Here is a 17,377-nt window from a genome sequence, read left to right as displayed (position 1 = left end):
TTTCACACAGTGTGTCAGACTGCAAAATAATATGCCTCATTTGGAAACTCTGTATAATCTCTGTATAATAGGTTAGCTACCTCCTAAACGCCCTACCCTCACACTGTAGGCTACTTTATTAAATGTGTATTCAAGAAGAGTACTGTTGGGATCAAACCTTAGCGGCAGTTTTAACATTGAAGCGATGCTTCAGTAGGCTGTATTTAACTGCCATTGCTTCAAGTTATGTTTACTCTTCCATTTATCTTTTAACTCCCTGTCTATCAGACAGCCCATAAGAATTGTGATCTTATTCGTAAGACAACATAAAGGTGAAGAGCTGTTTCAATGGTGGAAGAAGCCTGATAAATTAAGTGTTTTTACTTTTCATCCCTTAAACTTCTAATTTCTACACCCCAAGGGAGATCTTTTTTTTCATCATCTCTCTTTGCGTTAATTTAATTTGCATACCTATTTATGAATCTTGTGCCCTGAAATCATTTGTAGTGAGTTGGCTGGCATTAACCAAGGGCAAGCCTTCGCACCAGTAAAATGTTCATCTGAATTCCTCATGCCTTCAATTAACGATAAGAGACTGACTACTCTTTGGCAAAAATACGTGTTCCTTTTGATAGACGAGCACTGTCATTTGTTCTGCGCTCGTCTCTGCCAAATTGTTTTAGAGAATCATTTATCACTGTTTTATGGATTCATTATTCACCCAAGGTTCATTGTATGGCTATAGCTGAAAAAATAATAATTAATGGATCAAAGTTGAAGTTGATATCAGAGTTGAACCCCTCCCACGTCGTGGTCATGCTAAGTTCACGCCTGCGTGGATAGACAAATGGCAATTACAAATGACATTGACATGTGGACACACAAATAATGAGATACAGTTTTCACATATTCCGTTTCCCCATGCCCAGGGAGATTACCAGCTCCTCTCAACAGCGTCTGATGAATTAATTAACATAATTAAACCAGATCTGCCTCATAGCTTCCTGCCTGCCAAGGCATGGAATTTAACCCCTCGCTCTCCAGTCAGGCAGCTGCTGGCTGGCATGTCAGAGGCAGACATGGCATGAGCATGTTAGCCTTTCAGAGGAGAGGAGTGCCATGCCGTCCCTCAGCCACACATAAGTGCCACTCTGCTCCACTTTGTCTTTGCCTCCGAGAGGTGAGGATCCTCGGGGCGTTCATGCCCAATTGCAACCGAGCCTAGCTGAGCCATGGTCACTACCCAGTGAGTTGATGAAATTTGGCGTGGCTTGAGTGTGTCTAACCTGGCTAGCCCTCAGGTGAATCCTCTCCAGACAAGCAAACTCTATTTTAAAAGGAGTCCTGGAGGATGACATGCTGTGTTTGTGTGACAGACCACTACTAAGTGAACATTGGCTCTGAATTTTTAGAATGTGAGTCCCACTCCCCAGATAGAGTGATGGGTACCATTGCTATGCACCGAATAGTTAACTACAGATAAAGATGATCCCATTTCACTCACTTTAAAATATGAAGACATTTCAATTTGATAGCTCTTCCACATTGACTTCTGTAGCTCCACTTAAGGCTCCATGGCAGATGGGAAGATGAACTGAAGCTATTTCATCACATCTCACTCCTCTTTAGGTTTTTCAATAGTTCATCAGCTTTAGTTTCCCCATGGCGTCAAAGAGCATACTGTTTTATTTAGAACAATATTAGCTCTTAGTCTGTAAGTTGTTCTAATTTCTCATCCATCCCTGCTTATGTAATTCTTGAATAATTAGGATCATCTTGCCAATTAGCCGTTGTGTGTTTGTTTTGGTGGTCCTGTGCGAGGCTGAGTAGGGGAGCATGCAGTGCCTGAAGCGTAGCCAACAGGAATGTTTGTTTAGAACACAGCTCACGTTCTTGCTGGTTTCCGTGTGTCACAAGACTCTGTGACCTGAGGGGACCACATGCAGCTCCGTACACAGAGCTTTCTCAATTTTAAAGCTACAGTCACACTTGGAAAGAAAAAGAAGATAGCAGCACATGATATTGCTCCGATGTGATACATGTATTTATTAATCAACCTACTGTAGGATCACACAGGCAGTCGCGCAAAAATCATTATAAAACAGTTTCAGAGTGTATTTCCTTTTTAATTTCACGATTTTACATCAGATTTTCTTGTGTGTTGTTGTTTTCCCTTGTAGAGCATCTCAGGAGATCTGATGATTCGTAACATCCAGTTGAATCACGGGGGAAAGTATGTCTGTGTTATCAACACCGACGTGGAGAGCTTGTCTGCTTCAGCCATCTTGGTTGTGAAAGGTAAAAGAACCAACTGTTAAGGTTGTAAAATCTGCCTCTATGGAATTCATGTTCACTCTGGCTATGAGATTCACATGTGTACAGAGACTTATTTCTCAGAAGTGATTTACATTTTAGCTTCTTCAGAAAAGTTTGAGTGTCGAAATACAATATAGATCCGGCTGTGAATGTTTGATCATAGAGCTTCCAATGCAAAATCTTGTAAGCACTTTGACAGAATTCAAATTGATTCATGCAATAAATTGGTGCTGGAATTGCAATCTATATGACATAGTTAATTTTATTAGTCTGGGTACCAGTCTGTTTAACTTACATTCCAGTCATTGTTCTCCATGTCATGTGCTAAAAATGTGGCACATGCCATGGAGTACAAGGAGTGGAATGTGATCTAAACAGACTGGCAACCAGACTATCATTTTATAGACCTATATGAATAATATTGGTGAATTAAACTTGCTGCCATGCTACCTGTGGGGCGGCAGGTAGCCTAGCGGTTAAGAGCTTTGGGCCAGTAACTGAAAGGTCGCTAGTGCAAATCCCCGAGCCAACTATCTGTCAATGTGCCCTTGAGCAAGGCACTTAATCCTAATTGCTCCTGTAAATTACTCTGGATAAGAGCATCTGCTGAAAGACTAAAATGTCAAATTTAACCATAAATATATTCATAGTTTGGTGAGAACTCTGCAGACAAATATAATTATCTTACACCAATTTCTTCATGACATGACATGGTATACAAATGTGACGATGTGTGATGTTGGTGTAATGAGAACATTTGTATGACATGTTTTTGAAAGACAATATTTGGCATTGCTAAAATGTAAAAATGGCACATAATGTGACTCTGGTACATTTGTGACAGGAGCTTCCACAGCAGCAGTTAATATCTGTTAAGCGCAGTGTATCATATCTCATCATTGTAACTTATCTCTAGTGATTTACATTGGCATGCATTGCATGCCCATAACACCCTGTAATAGCTGTCCCGGTGTTTTGGAAAGCCATTGTTTGTTACAGAGAATTGCTTTAATTGGGTCATTTACACATTGACAAAAAAAACATAGAAGCATCTGAATAATGAAACAGAGGAGCAAACAACAACATCTTTTGGAGCATATATGTGACCAACCACTTTTAGATTTGGTAGCAAAAAAAATGTATGGTGTTTTTTTATATTGGATAAAAGACACACAGCGCTAGAAAATGTTATCTCATAAACTGCAGTTAAGGAACAATTTGAAAGGAATTCTGCTTTGAAAGTGGATACACTTGTAACCACACTGTTAAGAAAATGGCCCTTGAATTGTTTTATACACCTAATGGAGAGCTCTTCTTTGTCTACACCCATTCAACATCGTTCACACCCTCTTAAACCTTAGTCCCACCCATCTCTTTAAGGATTCACATGTGAGGGCATGTGCTAAACAGAGTGAGTAGTGTAGTAAATATCCAACGTTTTCAATACTGAAAGTGGTAAAAGTAGTAGCCTACAATAAGTAAAAACTCACTTTATCTAGTCCTTGGCCTACATCCTAATCTGACTTTGGTGCAGGTCATGTTGTTCTTCACATTGCCTTCAATGGTATAAACACACTATATCAAATCAAATGTATTTGTGACATGCACAGGATACAGAAGGTGTAAACGGTACAGTGAAATGGTCACTTGCATAGTAGCAATATCAAAAACAGAAATTGTCCAGATTTATACAGATATTGTATACATTTGTTATAATTATTAGATGACGTTTACCCAGACACACGTGTATAAATGAATTGTCACGTGAAAGAAATGCTATAACCACCCCCCAGCCACATCTAGCTAAATGAATGGGTCACTATTGTCTAGACATGTACACATGTTCATGAAATACAATAGATGGCCACAGTCACCCCGACACACCTGGCTGACTTGATGGGTCATGTAATCATCTGGTGAAGTGTAGCCTTTCATTTAGACATGTAGCTAGATAGCTAGCCAGCTAAACAATGAACCCGGCATAATCCCAACTCATACTACTACCAATACAAACATTGTCATAGCTGTAGTATGAATCTGCAAGTAGCTAAAGCTAGTCAACCAGGTTCAATGTTAGCTAGCTAACATTAGGCAGTAAATTGCAATGCAAAGGGATTTCTGGTTCAAATAATATCACTACACAAATCATACACGTACTGTTAGCTAGCTACCAAGCCAGCATGCTAACGTTGGCTAGCTAGCTAACAGTACTCTTTAAGTACTCTTTAACAAAATTAGACACGTATAATATCTGAAAATGTAGCTAAACTCTTACCAGTGTACATGGATGAATGCTTCATGGCAAACTGGAACTTTAACTCTGTTTTGTTTGTAGCTACATCTTGTTTGGCCAAGGTTGTCAAGTCACTCCGGTTCACACTGACCATGGCGTGTGCAGAAAGTAGTCCATCACAACTTTTTCCAACTGATCTGTTGATAGCACCTGGTAAATTCAAAACATCAATGTTGTTGAGAAAAGTAGCAAAACTTTTGTAATTCTCGATGGCTAACATAATATCTTTAAAAACACTGTGAGCGAAAGGACTATCAACATGTACTGAGCAGCTCACGTTATAGACAGAGCCATGCTACATGGCAGACCAATCCAAACTCATCTTCCGGCATGTCCAGCCCTACCATTATCTCAGATAATCATGGCTAGCAGACAGTTCTCACTTTTTCCTTGGCTAATCCAACTAGGCTCGTAATTTAGCAATTGTATTCATATTTACAGATGGAGTACAAGTTTGTTATTGAGGCACATTAAAGTTCACATGCAACAGAAGGCATTTCTGCCAAAAAGCGCAAAAAGCGCACTTTGATAAAAATATACACTACCATTCTCGAAATATATATTTTTTTGTCCATTAAAATAACATCAAATTAATCATAAATACAGTGTAGACATTGTTAATGATGTAAATAGACTGACGAGTTTCAGAAGAAAGTTCTATGTTTCTGGCCATTTCGAGCCTGTAATCGAATCCACAAATGCTGATGCTCCAGATACTCAACAAGTCTAAAGAAGGCCAGTTTTATTGCTTCTTTAAACTGGAAAACAGGAAAACATAATTGCAAAAGTGTTTTCATATGATCAGTTAACCTTTCAAAATGATAAACTTGGATTAGTTAACACAAGGTGCTGTTGGAACACAGGAGTGATGGTTGCTGATAGTGGGCCTATGTACGCCTAAGTAGATATTCCATTAAAAATCAGCCGCTTCCAATTACAATAGATAGTCATTTACAACATTAACAATGTCTACACTGTATTTCTGATCAATTTGATGTTATTTTAATGGACAATTTTTAAAAACATTTTCTTTAAAAACAAGGACATTTCTAAGTGACCCAAAACTTTTGAACACTAGTATATGTTCAAATGCCTCTCCTGTGAAGTAGTGACGTGTGACAAATGCCTAGCTTCCTGAATTGGGTCACATATTTGCTGTACTTCTCAATCTTGCTGCATCTCTATCTCACTCACAGTCTCTCTCTAACTCACTGTCTCTCTATCAATCTCTAACTATTTCTCTCGCTCTTTCTCTCTTCACAAATGTACCCCTCCCATGTCCCTGTTCGGTGTTAGTGATCCTGTGTTCATAATCACTTCTCAGCCTCACATATCACACGTCTGAATTAAAGGCCCCTGTGAAGCCAGACCAAGGACACAGCCCTTAATTGGATGGAGTGTAATGGCCTTGATATGTAACAGGGTCTGCAGTAAAGGCAAGAGCATAATGAGTTGGGAATGGGAGGGGTGGTGGTGGTGTTGTGAGCCTGGTGTGGAGGCTCACTTTGCTAATTGTCTGATTGAGTCAGGTCCCCCCGGGCCCCCGGACACTGTAGCGGTGGAGGAGATCACAGATAGCACAGCCCAGCTCTCCTGGAAACCTGGTAGGGACAATGGCAGCCCTATCATCGGCTACATCATCCAGGCCAGGACACCCTTCACTGTGGGCTGGCAAGCTGTAGACACAGGTAGCTAATACACCTAGCATACAGTACAGAACAGAGCACACCTTAGCCATGCTTATGTAGATGGTAATGTTGAACGCTCTCCTTTCCAGTTCCCGAGGAAATCAATGGCAACACGTTGACAGCCACTGTAGTGGGTCTGAATGCCTGGGTGGAGTATGAGTTCCGGGTGGTGGCCCGCAACAGTGTGGGCATGGGAGAGCCTAGTCCAGCCTCAGCCAAGACCAGGACAGAGGATGCCAGTGAGTGTCACTCCTATACTCTCTCTAAAATACATATGTAGACACACACACACACACACACAAAGTGATATACACATCTGACAGTTGCTAATGTGACAGATTAAATGTGATGGACCATTTACTTTGGGTAAATACACATCAGGATGCACATGAGTGATCCGCAAATCTTTTGTGCAGAGCCATGCACAAAACAGTTGTCAAGTAAAATGGCATTTTCTGACTATTAAACTCAACAGCTAAATCAAAAACGAAGTTGTTTATTCATTGTGAGACTTGCTATTCGAGTAGGTGGATATACTCCGAAACATGTTGGGTCGCTCGTATCAAGGGAGAAGTTGTGGTTTGTAAAATGAAAAAATATTCTGGATGCATTTTAAAACTGTCGTGGGGCTAGACTTATAGACCTGTAGTTCAGCTATGTTAACTGCCTTCTAATTGCTTTCCTTTGGGCTTTGCCTTACAGTGCCTGATACAGCTCCCACTGATGTTGGAGGCGGAGGCGGCACAAAATCTGAATTAGTGATAACTTGGGAGGTAAGTCATCTGTCAGGTTTTACTGCTCTCTCCATAGCCTGGTAATGGTTTTGCTTAATTGTGCAGAATTGAATGGAGCAATTTCATGACCTGCACTAGAGCCAGCCCCTCCGTTCTGGGGTCTGGCCTCGGAGTGCCAGCCCCCAACGTGATTCAACTCCGGGAAAGAGATTGTTTCTTTGAAGCCCACTTCATCCACAATGATGTACCAATGCATGGAGAAAAGGATCTGTGGGTTGTGGTGTAGGGGGGAAAACGCCGCATCTAATCATTGCAGCTCGTGTTGAAGCCCTCTTTGGCGGGTGCTTGAGGACAAAGGCAGGGGTGTCTGTGTCTTTGTCTGTATGCGTTTTAATATCACTATAGTTTTGTGTTTCGCTCCCAGCCCGTGCCTGAGGAACTGCAGAATGGAGAGGGCTTTGGTTACATCATCGCCTTCCGGCCACTGGGTGCTGTCACTTGGACGCGAGTGGTCATCTCCACGTCTGGGGTCGCCCGATACGTCTTCCGCAACGACACCATCCCGGCCTTCTCTCCGTTCGATGTGAAGGTTGGGGCGTACAACAACCGCGGGGAGGGGCCTTTCAGTTCCATAGCCACAGTGTTTTCAGCAGAGGAAGGTAAAGGCAATGGCAGCCAGTGGAACCACGCTCAAACAGCTCCTAATCTTTTGTATTCTGGAGGCACGACCTTGAATAGTAATGATGAAATAAGTTGGTTCAGACACTTTTCCCCCGCTCAAGCTGGGAGTTTCAACTTGATATTAGTTATTGTTATTGCAGAGGTAGATTACAGGAAATCCTAGCTGACACTTACTACACTGGGCTGTCAGTGAGGTACTGTGTTAATTGAATTTGCCGTGAAGATAGTCTTCCCTAATGTCAGTCACAGATCCCATTAAAAACCAAGCCCAAGCAATATAGCTCTCTCCAGTGAAACTACAGGTCTATTCTCTGCCTGCTTCTGCTTCCTATTAGTGTGTTTGATGGTGTTGAGTGAGTGGTGCTCACCAGCTCTCTATTTCTGCAGTCCCCAGTGAGGCTCCTAAGAGGGTTTGGGGCAGGAGTGTGTCTGCAGCTCAAATTGAAGTGATCTGGGCAGCCCTCCCTGCCACCCCTGAAAGAGTGCTGGGTTATGAGGTAGGATTCTCTCAATTTGCTCAATAAATAACCATACTTGCATTCTAAATAGTAGGCATTTTAGGCATGTGAAAATATAACGGTTTATAGTATGTGAAATTTCAAGTATTCTTTAAATGCCAGGTTATTACTCATTTAGGCTTTTCATCGGGTAGAATTTGCTGAACACTTTTGAGGAAGAGAATCATCTCTCCCGACTCACATGTGTTTGACAAAAACTGATAATCAGCCGATAATGAAATAAGATGATACGCGCTATACCAAATGAACAAATGGCGTAAATCAATGCAATTGCGCATTAGATGACGCATTCTCAGGATGGGTGAGCCTAGTAGCTTGGTATTTGTTGCTTACTGCATCCGTTTTGACTGAATAGTATATGGTATGAATAGTACACATTATGTAGTTGTAGTAAGTAGTAGGCAAGACAGATTTCGGACACGGCCAGACACGTTCTGATGCCATTTCTAATATTTATATGCAAATCAGTAGCTTTATTTCAACTATTTTAAGACGATTCTTGAAATATTCCCTGGAGTGCTGTGTAAATGTAACATTTCACTGAATAAGATATCATGAGAACTTCTATAACGTTGACAACAGCTTGTAAATAGTATAGTATGTTCACTCCTGTACCTATAGGTAACTACAAAAATAATGGAAACACTTGAGTAAATTAGGGATACAGAGAATATTGACAGCACTTCCACACAGATGTGGTTCCTAAGTTAATTAAGAAATTAACATCACATCATGCATAAGGTCAAAAATGCTGGGCAGGCCATGGCTATGCCTCATGACAATGCCCCCATCCACAGGGCACGAGTAGTCACTGAATGGTTTTATGCGCATGAAAACGATGTAAACCATATGGCATGGCCATCTCAGTCACCAGATGTTAACCAAATAGAACGCTTATTTGAGATTCTGGAGCGGCGCCTAAGACAGCGTTTTCCACCACCATCGACAAAACAGCAAATTATGGAATTTCTGGTGTCACACTGCTCCAATAGAGTTCCAGACACTTGTAGAATCTATGCCAAGGTGCATTGAAGCTGTTCTGGCTGGTGGTGGTCCAACATACTATTAAGCCACTTTATGTTGGTGTTTCCTTTATTTTGGCAAGTTTCACAAATGTACATGTGTGTAATGTGTACAGTGTTTGGTGAACTGGAAATGTTATTTTCTGTGTATATCCCACTCCCCCTGAGACACCCTCAGAGAGTGGGTGTTGCTTAAGGGTTTATCATAGTCCAAAACACACAGCAGTGTTCTAGAATATTGGACCGTTGGCTTTCATACTTTTCGACTACTCAAGCAATTTCTCCAACTAGTGTCAACACATTCAAATGAATGGAGGATGTGTACCAAAGCCGCATTGGTTGGGAATTATGGGGAGGTGCCCGTTCAGCTGTGCGTCTCGCTCGGATAGTGTCCTCAGAGCCGCCTAACTATGTCACATTGGGAAACCAGACTATCGCGTCTCAGCTTCCTGCGGACTATGATTTACGCTTTATACACTGCTGCTCTGAAGACCACCCACCAGAGGCTTCTGAACCCTGATGAGGATAGCTATCATCCATCCATTTAAGAACACATTTTTTCCCAGTGCTCTTTCAATCCCTCTCACCCCTGCCCCTTGGCACAAAACCCATGGTTGCCATGGCAATGGCTATATTGTGTAGATACAATAGTGTTATCATGTCACCAAAAAGGATTTGAGAGAGAGGCGCTTTTACGGAGGAAAGCTGTTGTTATGCATCTTAAACCTTAGCCATTGGGTACAGTGGAGGTCATAGGATTCTGAAAGACATCCTAGACAGATGCATTAGTGTTGTTTGTTTTAGTATCCAAACTGGCAGGATAGGTCTAAACTGATTTGCACAATAATAGGCCCATCATCTACAGTATGGAGGTAGCTTTTAACTCCAGAACAGTATATTGTTTTGGGGTGAAAAATAGTATCTAATAGATTCATTTAGTTTCATAACAATACCAGGAATATAGGAGTGCGGGTAAACTTCACTTTTTCTCTCTAATTATGTATTGACTTAACTCTGTCACTTAATACCAGAGACTTGAATATTGTATATGACCCTAAACTAGCATTGGATTATTTCATTTGCTTAATCAAAAATCTCTTCACCTGCATCGTTAATTGAAAGTTAATACCCTCACGGGAACTAATTAAGCACTGTGCCTCGTGTTAGAGAGAATACAATATTCATCCATGCTGTTGCTGGATGTGTTCATTTCTAAGTACAGAAACTGTATTTTAATCATTGAAAGTACATATTCCCCGTGAGGGGAATATATTTTCTTTTACCAAAAAGAGGAGATCTAAAACATAGTATTGACAGAATATCCCTATACTTTGTCACACAAGCACTTTGTCATATTCTACTTTTAGGGTTACTATTGGTGCCTTTGTAGAATGGCCATAGGGTAGAGAGGATGGTGTATCAGCAATTGAGGACCTAGATATTGAAAAATGTATTATTCAGTGGGAAGCCAGTCCCCTACTGCACACTAAATGGCATTACAGATTAGATGAGGAGGAGTGAGTTCTAATAATGTGATGAAATTAATCACTTGTGTGAGTTAATAAAAGTCCCCATGGCTACCAGGATTGAATTCTTCCTGTCTGATGTCTCAACCTCTTTTTGTTTTCTTTCCATTGGTAAACAGGTGGTGTATTGGGAAGATGACACCAAGCCTGACACAGTAGGCAAAGTGAGAATCTCTGCTAACTACTCAGCAGTCAACGTGACTGGACTGAAAGCCAACACACAGTATTACTTGGCTTTGTGTACCTTTAACACTGCTGGGACAGGGCCACAGTCTACACCCATAAACGCCACCACCAAGAAGCCACGTGAGTGAATCTCGTCAGTGGGTTTTGTGTCTATTGTACATTCAACTTCAAAATGTAAGCAGAACTGAAACTCTTTCGTTTTTTTCCAAGCATACACACATTGCTGTATATGAGCATCTCTCTTTTCTTCTCTCTTTCTTCATCACTACCCTCTCGCAGCACCTGGCCAGCCTCCTCTGAACGTAGAGTGGACCATGATTGGCTCTCTGCTCACTCTGCACTGGGATCCTGTCACAGCCATGGAGACGGAGGCAAAGGTCATCGGATATCTTGTACGTCTCATGTCACTCTAACTCTATTATTTTGTAAAATACAACACAACCATCTCAAACGCAATCTTTCAATTAGTGCTGCTTTGTGTGGGTTGTTTGATTTGAAAAAAGGAAGAAGCAAAGAGCAGGTAGTTGGTCGGGGGTGTAATGAAAGAAGTGTATTCAATACCATCGCCTCTGGTCAACTCAGCCGTATTGATAATTAGTGGCTCATATTGGTAGGGTTGTCCACAGGGACAGAACATCCACAGCTTCAATCAGCCAGCCGCACTGTACTGTCACAAAGCATCAGGATTCATCTTATCATGCAATCAGCTAAATCTAGTCACTCTCCTAGTTTGAATTCCCCCACTCCTCACCGCTCATTTTAGCCAGTCTTTCATTTTGAGGTTGTCTGTTTTTGCAAAGTTACTGTGTGTTGCTACATTTTTGTATTTTGGGGGTTTTGCATTGCTTTTTCTAGGTGCTGTTGAGAAGACACCGGGATAATGAGGTAAACAGCATCATGACAAACAAAACCAGGTTGGAGCTGACGCTGTCTTCCAACGACAACTACCTGATCCAGATCAAGGCCCTGAGTGAGGGCGGTGAAGGTGTGGGCAGCGAACCCATCCACATCCACAAATTAAGTACGCTTGCCATCTCCTCTTCCTGTGTCCATTGATCAGGTTTTGGCGATGATTCAACCAGCCGAACAGAACATTTATTTTGGCCTCGTTGCACCCCTCTTCGACCATGTGTAATATACTTTTTTTGGGGTGCAAGAAAGGCAACCTTTTTAAAAATGCATGTACGGTGCAATCCATCTCTGCCATTGGGTTATTATTCCTTGTTGACTGCACAGCTCGGCTGTGTCTAAAATAGTTGAATGCCCCTCCCGCTGTGCAAAATTGAAACAGGGTTCAGTTTTCTCTAAAGAGATCTGCTCTAATGTGATATAAGCCTTATCATCTCTGTATACTTTAATGGCCTATCCTGTTGAAAGTCATTAATAATGGAGATATGGAAGCACTATATAATTCACAGTTACTCTTTGATTTATGACGACTTGTCAGCCAATTTTGCAGATAGAGACAGAAAATGCCCCGCTTTTTGCTTTAAAAAAAAGGGGGGGGGGGGAATCTTAAGTTCTTGAAGAGCTTCTCTCTAACTGGTGGTTTATGGTTTCAGGCATGGGCGCACAGGGCTCGGGAGCGTCTCGGCTTAGTCTGCTGTCGCCGTCTCATCTCTCTGCAGTCCTCGTCAGTGCTCTCATCCTCCTCAGCTCCTCCTGGTGATGTCTGGTCACAGCCCTCCTACCGACCCTCCTCTCTCTCCCTCTCCTCTAGGAGGATGCTCCTGCATTCACCCTCAGTCGGAAGGGGCAACGGGTGAAAACTCTCTGTGGCAGTGCTGGACAGAACAGGAATTTTAAAAGGGCCATGCATTGAGGATTTCAATAATGGGCCGAGATAGAGAACGTGAATTTGTGTGCATTATATTTTACAGTATTTCCTCTCATGTCATAAGTGCCGTCATGCTGTAAAAACATTTTGGAAGTGTTATTTTGTTTTTGCCAATGGAATATACTTCAATTTGGGAGTAGTGATGTCTACATTCTATATGTTTGATACTGATCCTTGAAGAATACTAATGCCTTAAATCCATGTAGATACCAAAGTAGTTGACGAAAAAAAAGGTTTCATTGTCTTTATTTCATTCATTTATTGGTCTTTCAAAGGTAATCTGAGGTTTAAAAAAATGGTTTTTACCAGGTGGAGGTACAGTATGTTCACATACATTTGTAATTCTAGGGTTAGCTGCTCAAAGGAGAGATGTGTTTTGGTTTATATGGGTCAGATGGCCTTTGATGTAGTAGTTAACTGTAGATGGCATTTTGGATTATTATTATAAGAAGTTGAAGAAGTAGAACTTCAAAAAGTAAAAAAATATAGACTAACTAAGTTACGCAGCTGACAACATGCCCAGTCTTATTGTAAATTGGCTACTATAGAATATAAAACCAGTTTTACTTGGTGAACCGAATCAAAAAATATTCTATCAAGTGATTTTTGTAACTGCAGCTAGAACCTTACCCTGTATGTTTTGTGTTTTGAGCTTTGTTAACTAATCAGGACCAGGGCTGGATACTAGATCGATTACTTGTGCCTCTAGCCCACTCATCTCTGCATAGTGAAATAGTATTAGGCATCTTACAGAGCTGCTGGCTATTGAGCTTTAGACCCCCTCTCTACAACAAGCTGATGGGACTTGGCATTTTGGTCTGTATCTCAAGCTCCTCTAAATAATTGATGCAAATCACAATGAATTCGGTGAAATGTTAAGGTCCCAGAAGGAATAGAATCATGTGGTGTTGCCACTTGTAATATTCTGCATTCAAATGACCTCTAAATGCGAAATAAGTCTTACCGATTATCCAGAATTCAGATTACCGGTCTGCAAAATATATATAAAGTATACATGTTTGAGTACAGGACATATTAGTGCCTTCACTGCACATGCATATCTTTCATATTACAAATTGAGGGACATACCCATTATTTCTGGATCCGTTTTTGGAAATGAATTATCAGACGGATAGAAACGAAGTAACTGAGTGGGGTGAATGTGAAACCCCATTCATGGAAATGGGTTGATGATTCCAATTTTAATTATATACTGGAACACCTGATATAAAAATGGGTTGAAAACTTTATAGAAGTAGAGATGGATCTGACTGTATGTAGTGTGGAAGTTTGGTCTACGTTTATGGCCTGGTGAGATCCTGTGAATAATACATCTATGATTGGATCTGCAGCACAATTTAGCAGCTATTAAAGCCTCTAAATAAATGATGTAACGTTAAAGGAGCTTTGACTGGAAATAGAGGAAAAAGGTTGGCTGCTGTCATAATGTCCCTCTCTGCACACAATGAAGTACATCCTGAGCTGCTAGACTAGACACAGTAACTGCTAAAGTACTTCGATTAGCCTGATGTTGAGTGAGAAACTGGTTCCTGTTCATGTTGTTGTCTGATGGGTCCTCCATCATAAGTCATCATTCTGGTTCCACTGGTGTAAGTTTGGACTTGCAGTAAACACTCGACTACTGCTATAAAGAACCGTGCCTTCACTGAACTTGGGACTGATTAGGGCTGGCTGAGCTATGATTACATTGTTGTGAGACTGTCCCCGTCGTCTGCGTTTGCACTCATTTCCCAAAGTCGACTGAAAGCACAAGGAACTGATCCAAGGTGACTGTGTGACTGTGTCCCTGCTCAGCCACCAGAACAGGTGTGCAGTCCCTAGAGGCCCGTAAAGCCCAAGCAGCGGACACAATCAGCCTATCTGCTCCTTCAGTGGTTTCATAAAGGCCTGTGCTCTTTGATTAGACTGCTGCAGCCCAGTCAATAGGATATTGATTTTCCTGCCCCGTTATTGCAGCTGTCACAATTCAGATGCTTGATTGACTGATGCCGAGGCTTCCTGTTGCGCATGTTTTTGGTTGGGTACAGTTGGAGATGTTGGAGATGTCCTTCCCCACTCAAAGTTAAAATCATAAGAACACAATGTAATATACAGCATGTTTGTTTGTTTTTTAAATAAGAGCTGCTATGAGAAACTGGTGTTTTAGGTAACATCCCCCTACTAAGAACTTTTAACGGATTCAAACGGCTCCACGTTCATAAGTGATCTTACTGACTTTCATGTGAAAATGAACAGCATTTTGTTCCTCGTTAAAGCTGAAATCCGCATAAGGGAAAACAGCACCCCTGTTCGCCCCCGGCACATTTGTTATTGTTTTGCTTTTGAAACGGAGGAGAGGAGCATCCAGCATCGTGGTAAAACATATCGAAACACATACTCTGCTGTTCTATTGTGCGTGCAGCGAGGTGCAATGAGAAAACGGTGTTCGTTGTTTGAAGTAACTTTGTTGTCGTTTTATCGCAAATGGACATGGCAGTTTCATCATTACGGATTCCAGGTTTAAAGGTCATGTGTTGGTTAAGAAAGGGAGCTAGTCATTTTCCTTTGTCTTTTTGACTCTTCAGCCCTTTTTTGAAAAAAAAATGTCCATCCTACGCTGAAGATATGCATTGATATTGCAGTGATAGCCTTTGCTTTTTCTCCAAATGATGAACAATAGGCTTTTTAGGTGTCAAACTGTCTGTGGATTAAGCCTGTGTAATAATACTACTATAAAAAAAGTACAGTGCAATGTCAGTTCATTTCAAGGATAAAACCTTGTAACACAGTGTATAATACAAATAGTGTAACTCGTAGACCTTATCCTCATTCCTGTACCCATCACCTGATCATTATTTCTGTATGCTGGTTAGTAGAATAGTGTATACTTACCAGTACACATCCCTCACACAGTGCTAGAGTATGTGGATTTACAAATGAGTCCTTTATCAAACTTGGCCAGACTATCCTATAATCTACGTAGCTATAGTTCTAAGTACTTTTTCCTTGCTGACTGTAAAATAGAGGGGGAAATGCTGTACCTTTTCTGGCCTTGTACTTTGTTAATTAATTCTAAATGCAATCGAAGACCGTTATGTTAGCCATCGGGTCAACTGAGTTTGATTTTAAAGGATTCAACTTGATATGATAAACACTGATTATGGTTACTCAAATATTCGCTTTAGTTCTGACAAATGTACTTGGTCTAATGTAAATAGCTTGCATATATATTTTTAAAGCTGGCCTACAAAGACAACCTACTGATATTTTATACAACTTGTGGCCCTTGATTTTAATACTGATATTTAATCCATGATCTCCATGAGATAACTGACCTATAGAACTGCGTTTTCATATTGAAAACTAACTGTTTTGTCTTGTATACTAAAATTGTGCATGTGAATCATTGTTTTGTGAGTTTGTGTTGAATTTTCTAAAATTGTAAGTTAATAAACTGTTCAAATGTTTACTGCGGCAAGTTGTTTGCGTTCAAGATCCCCTTCTTTCTTTAAAGCACTGCATCTGTGACAGCGTGGTCTTTTCCACTTCCACATTAGACAGTTAATGGTTTTCCAGCACCATTTGACCTTTTAATATTCATCAGAAGGGACGTTTAGTATGAAAACAGCAGGGATTTATTATTTGGCACCCATTTGAGGTTTGATCGTCTTCAGCAGCCCCATTCAGTGCTGTTAACATAGCCATTGTAAATCAATTTGATATCTTGGCACAATTTCAGAGTGGTGATAGAATTACTGATATGTAAGTGCTGGATTATGCAGTGTTTTTTTTTACATGCACTGGTAACGCATATGAATGCCTAATTGGGTCGAAGGCAGTTCCCTCATGTAATCTAATTCAGGGATCGCAAAGTTCAATAAATCTTGGGGAAGCTGTGCTCCAGGGATTCACACATCAATGATAAGCTAGGCTTTTTAGTCAGTGGGATCCAAATAGGATTACTTTTGCCATAGCAAATTATAGAACAAAGTAGTGCTTCTGCATGTAATCACTGTTCACCATCAGGGAGTGAGTACAGTGTTCAATAGCTTTCATTTCTGCCCATATTAACTACTGTAGATCAACACACACACACACCTACACACACACACACACACACCCAATATATTGCTTAATCACTTAATTACTTTGAATTTAAATGTGAACTAATGCAATTCACCAGACACTGTATGCATCTTCATTTTTAGATTGTCCTAACCTAATGGACATCTGTACAAACTAGCTATATACATTGCGTTTGAATCTCTTTGCCCTTAAAACGTTTTAATGTATTAAAACGTGTCCTTAAAAAATAAATAAATTCATCAAAACTAAATGATACTGTCAAAATAATTGCAAATACATTCCTACAAAAAATCACTGCAAAAAGATTAATACAAACATACAGTCTAAGCCGACAAAACAGAAAGTTAGTCTTTAAAAAACAAAAAATATCCAGTAGATCAATATATTTTCTTAGCAGTCACTAAATTATGACGGAATACAACTATCAAAGGTGCAGAATTGTGCAAAATTACTCTGCTTTCATGCAAATGTCACCAGACAATTTTATACACATCAAATCAAATATAATTCC

At 40.6% G+C, this 17,377-nt stretch overlaps 1 protein-coding gene across 1 annotated transcript in view; it reads left to right on the top strand.

Annotated features, from left to right (window-relative positions):
- Nucleotides 1-16,254, top strand: part of cntn3b (contactin 3b) — a 69,577-nt gene extending 53,323 nt beyond the window's left edge. The window contains exons 14-23 of the mRNA XM_046342817.1: nt 2,160-2,277; nt 6,118-6,276; nt 6,366-6,515; nt 6,979-7,049; nt 7,435-7,669; nt 8,079-8,188; nt 10,877-11,063; nt 11,223-11,335; nt 11,799-11,964; nt 12,506-16,254. Coding sequence (XP_046198773.1) covers nt 2,160-2,277; nt 6,118-6,276; nt 6,366-6,515; nt 6,979-7,049; nt 7,435-7,669; nt 8,079-8,188; nt 10,877-11,063; nt 11,223-11,335; nt 11,799-11,964; nt 12,506-12,612 — 1,416 coding nt within the window. The 3' untranslated portion in view covers nt 12,613-16,254. The remainder of the gene's footprint in view (nt 1-2,159; nt 2,278-6,117; nt 6,277-6,365; nt 6,516-6,978; nt 7,050-7,434; nt 7,670-8,078; nt 8,189-10,876; nt 11,064-11,222; nt 11,336-11,798; nt 11,965-12,505) is intronic.
- The last annotated feature ends 1,123 nt before the right edge of the window (nt 16,255-17,377 follow it).

This window comes from Oncorhynchus gorbuscha, linkage group LG03 (assembly GCF_021184085.1).
Source record: "Oncorhynchus gorbuscha isolate QuinsamMale2020 ecotype Even-year linkage group LG03, OgorEven_v1.0, whole genome shotgun sequence".
Taxonomy (NCBI): Eukaryota; Metazoa; Chordata; class Actinopteri; order Salmoniformes; family Salmonidae; genus Oncorhynchus; species Oncorhynchus gorbuscha.
Note: the sequence above shows the minus strand (reverse complement) of the source record. Positions and strands in the feature narration are given on the sequence as shown.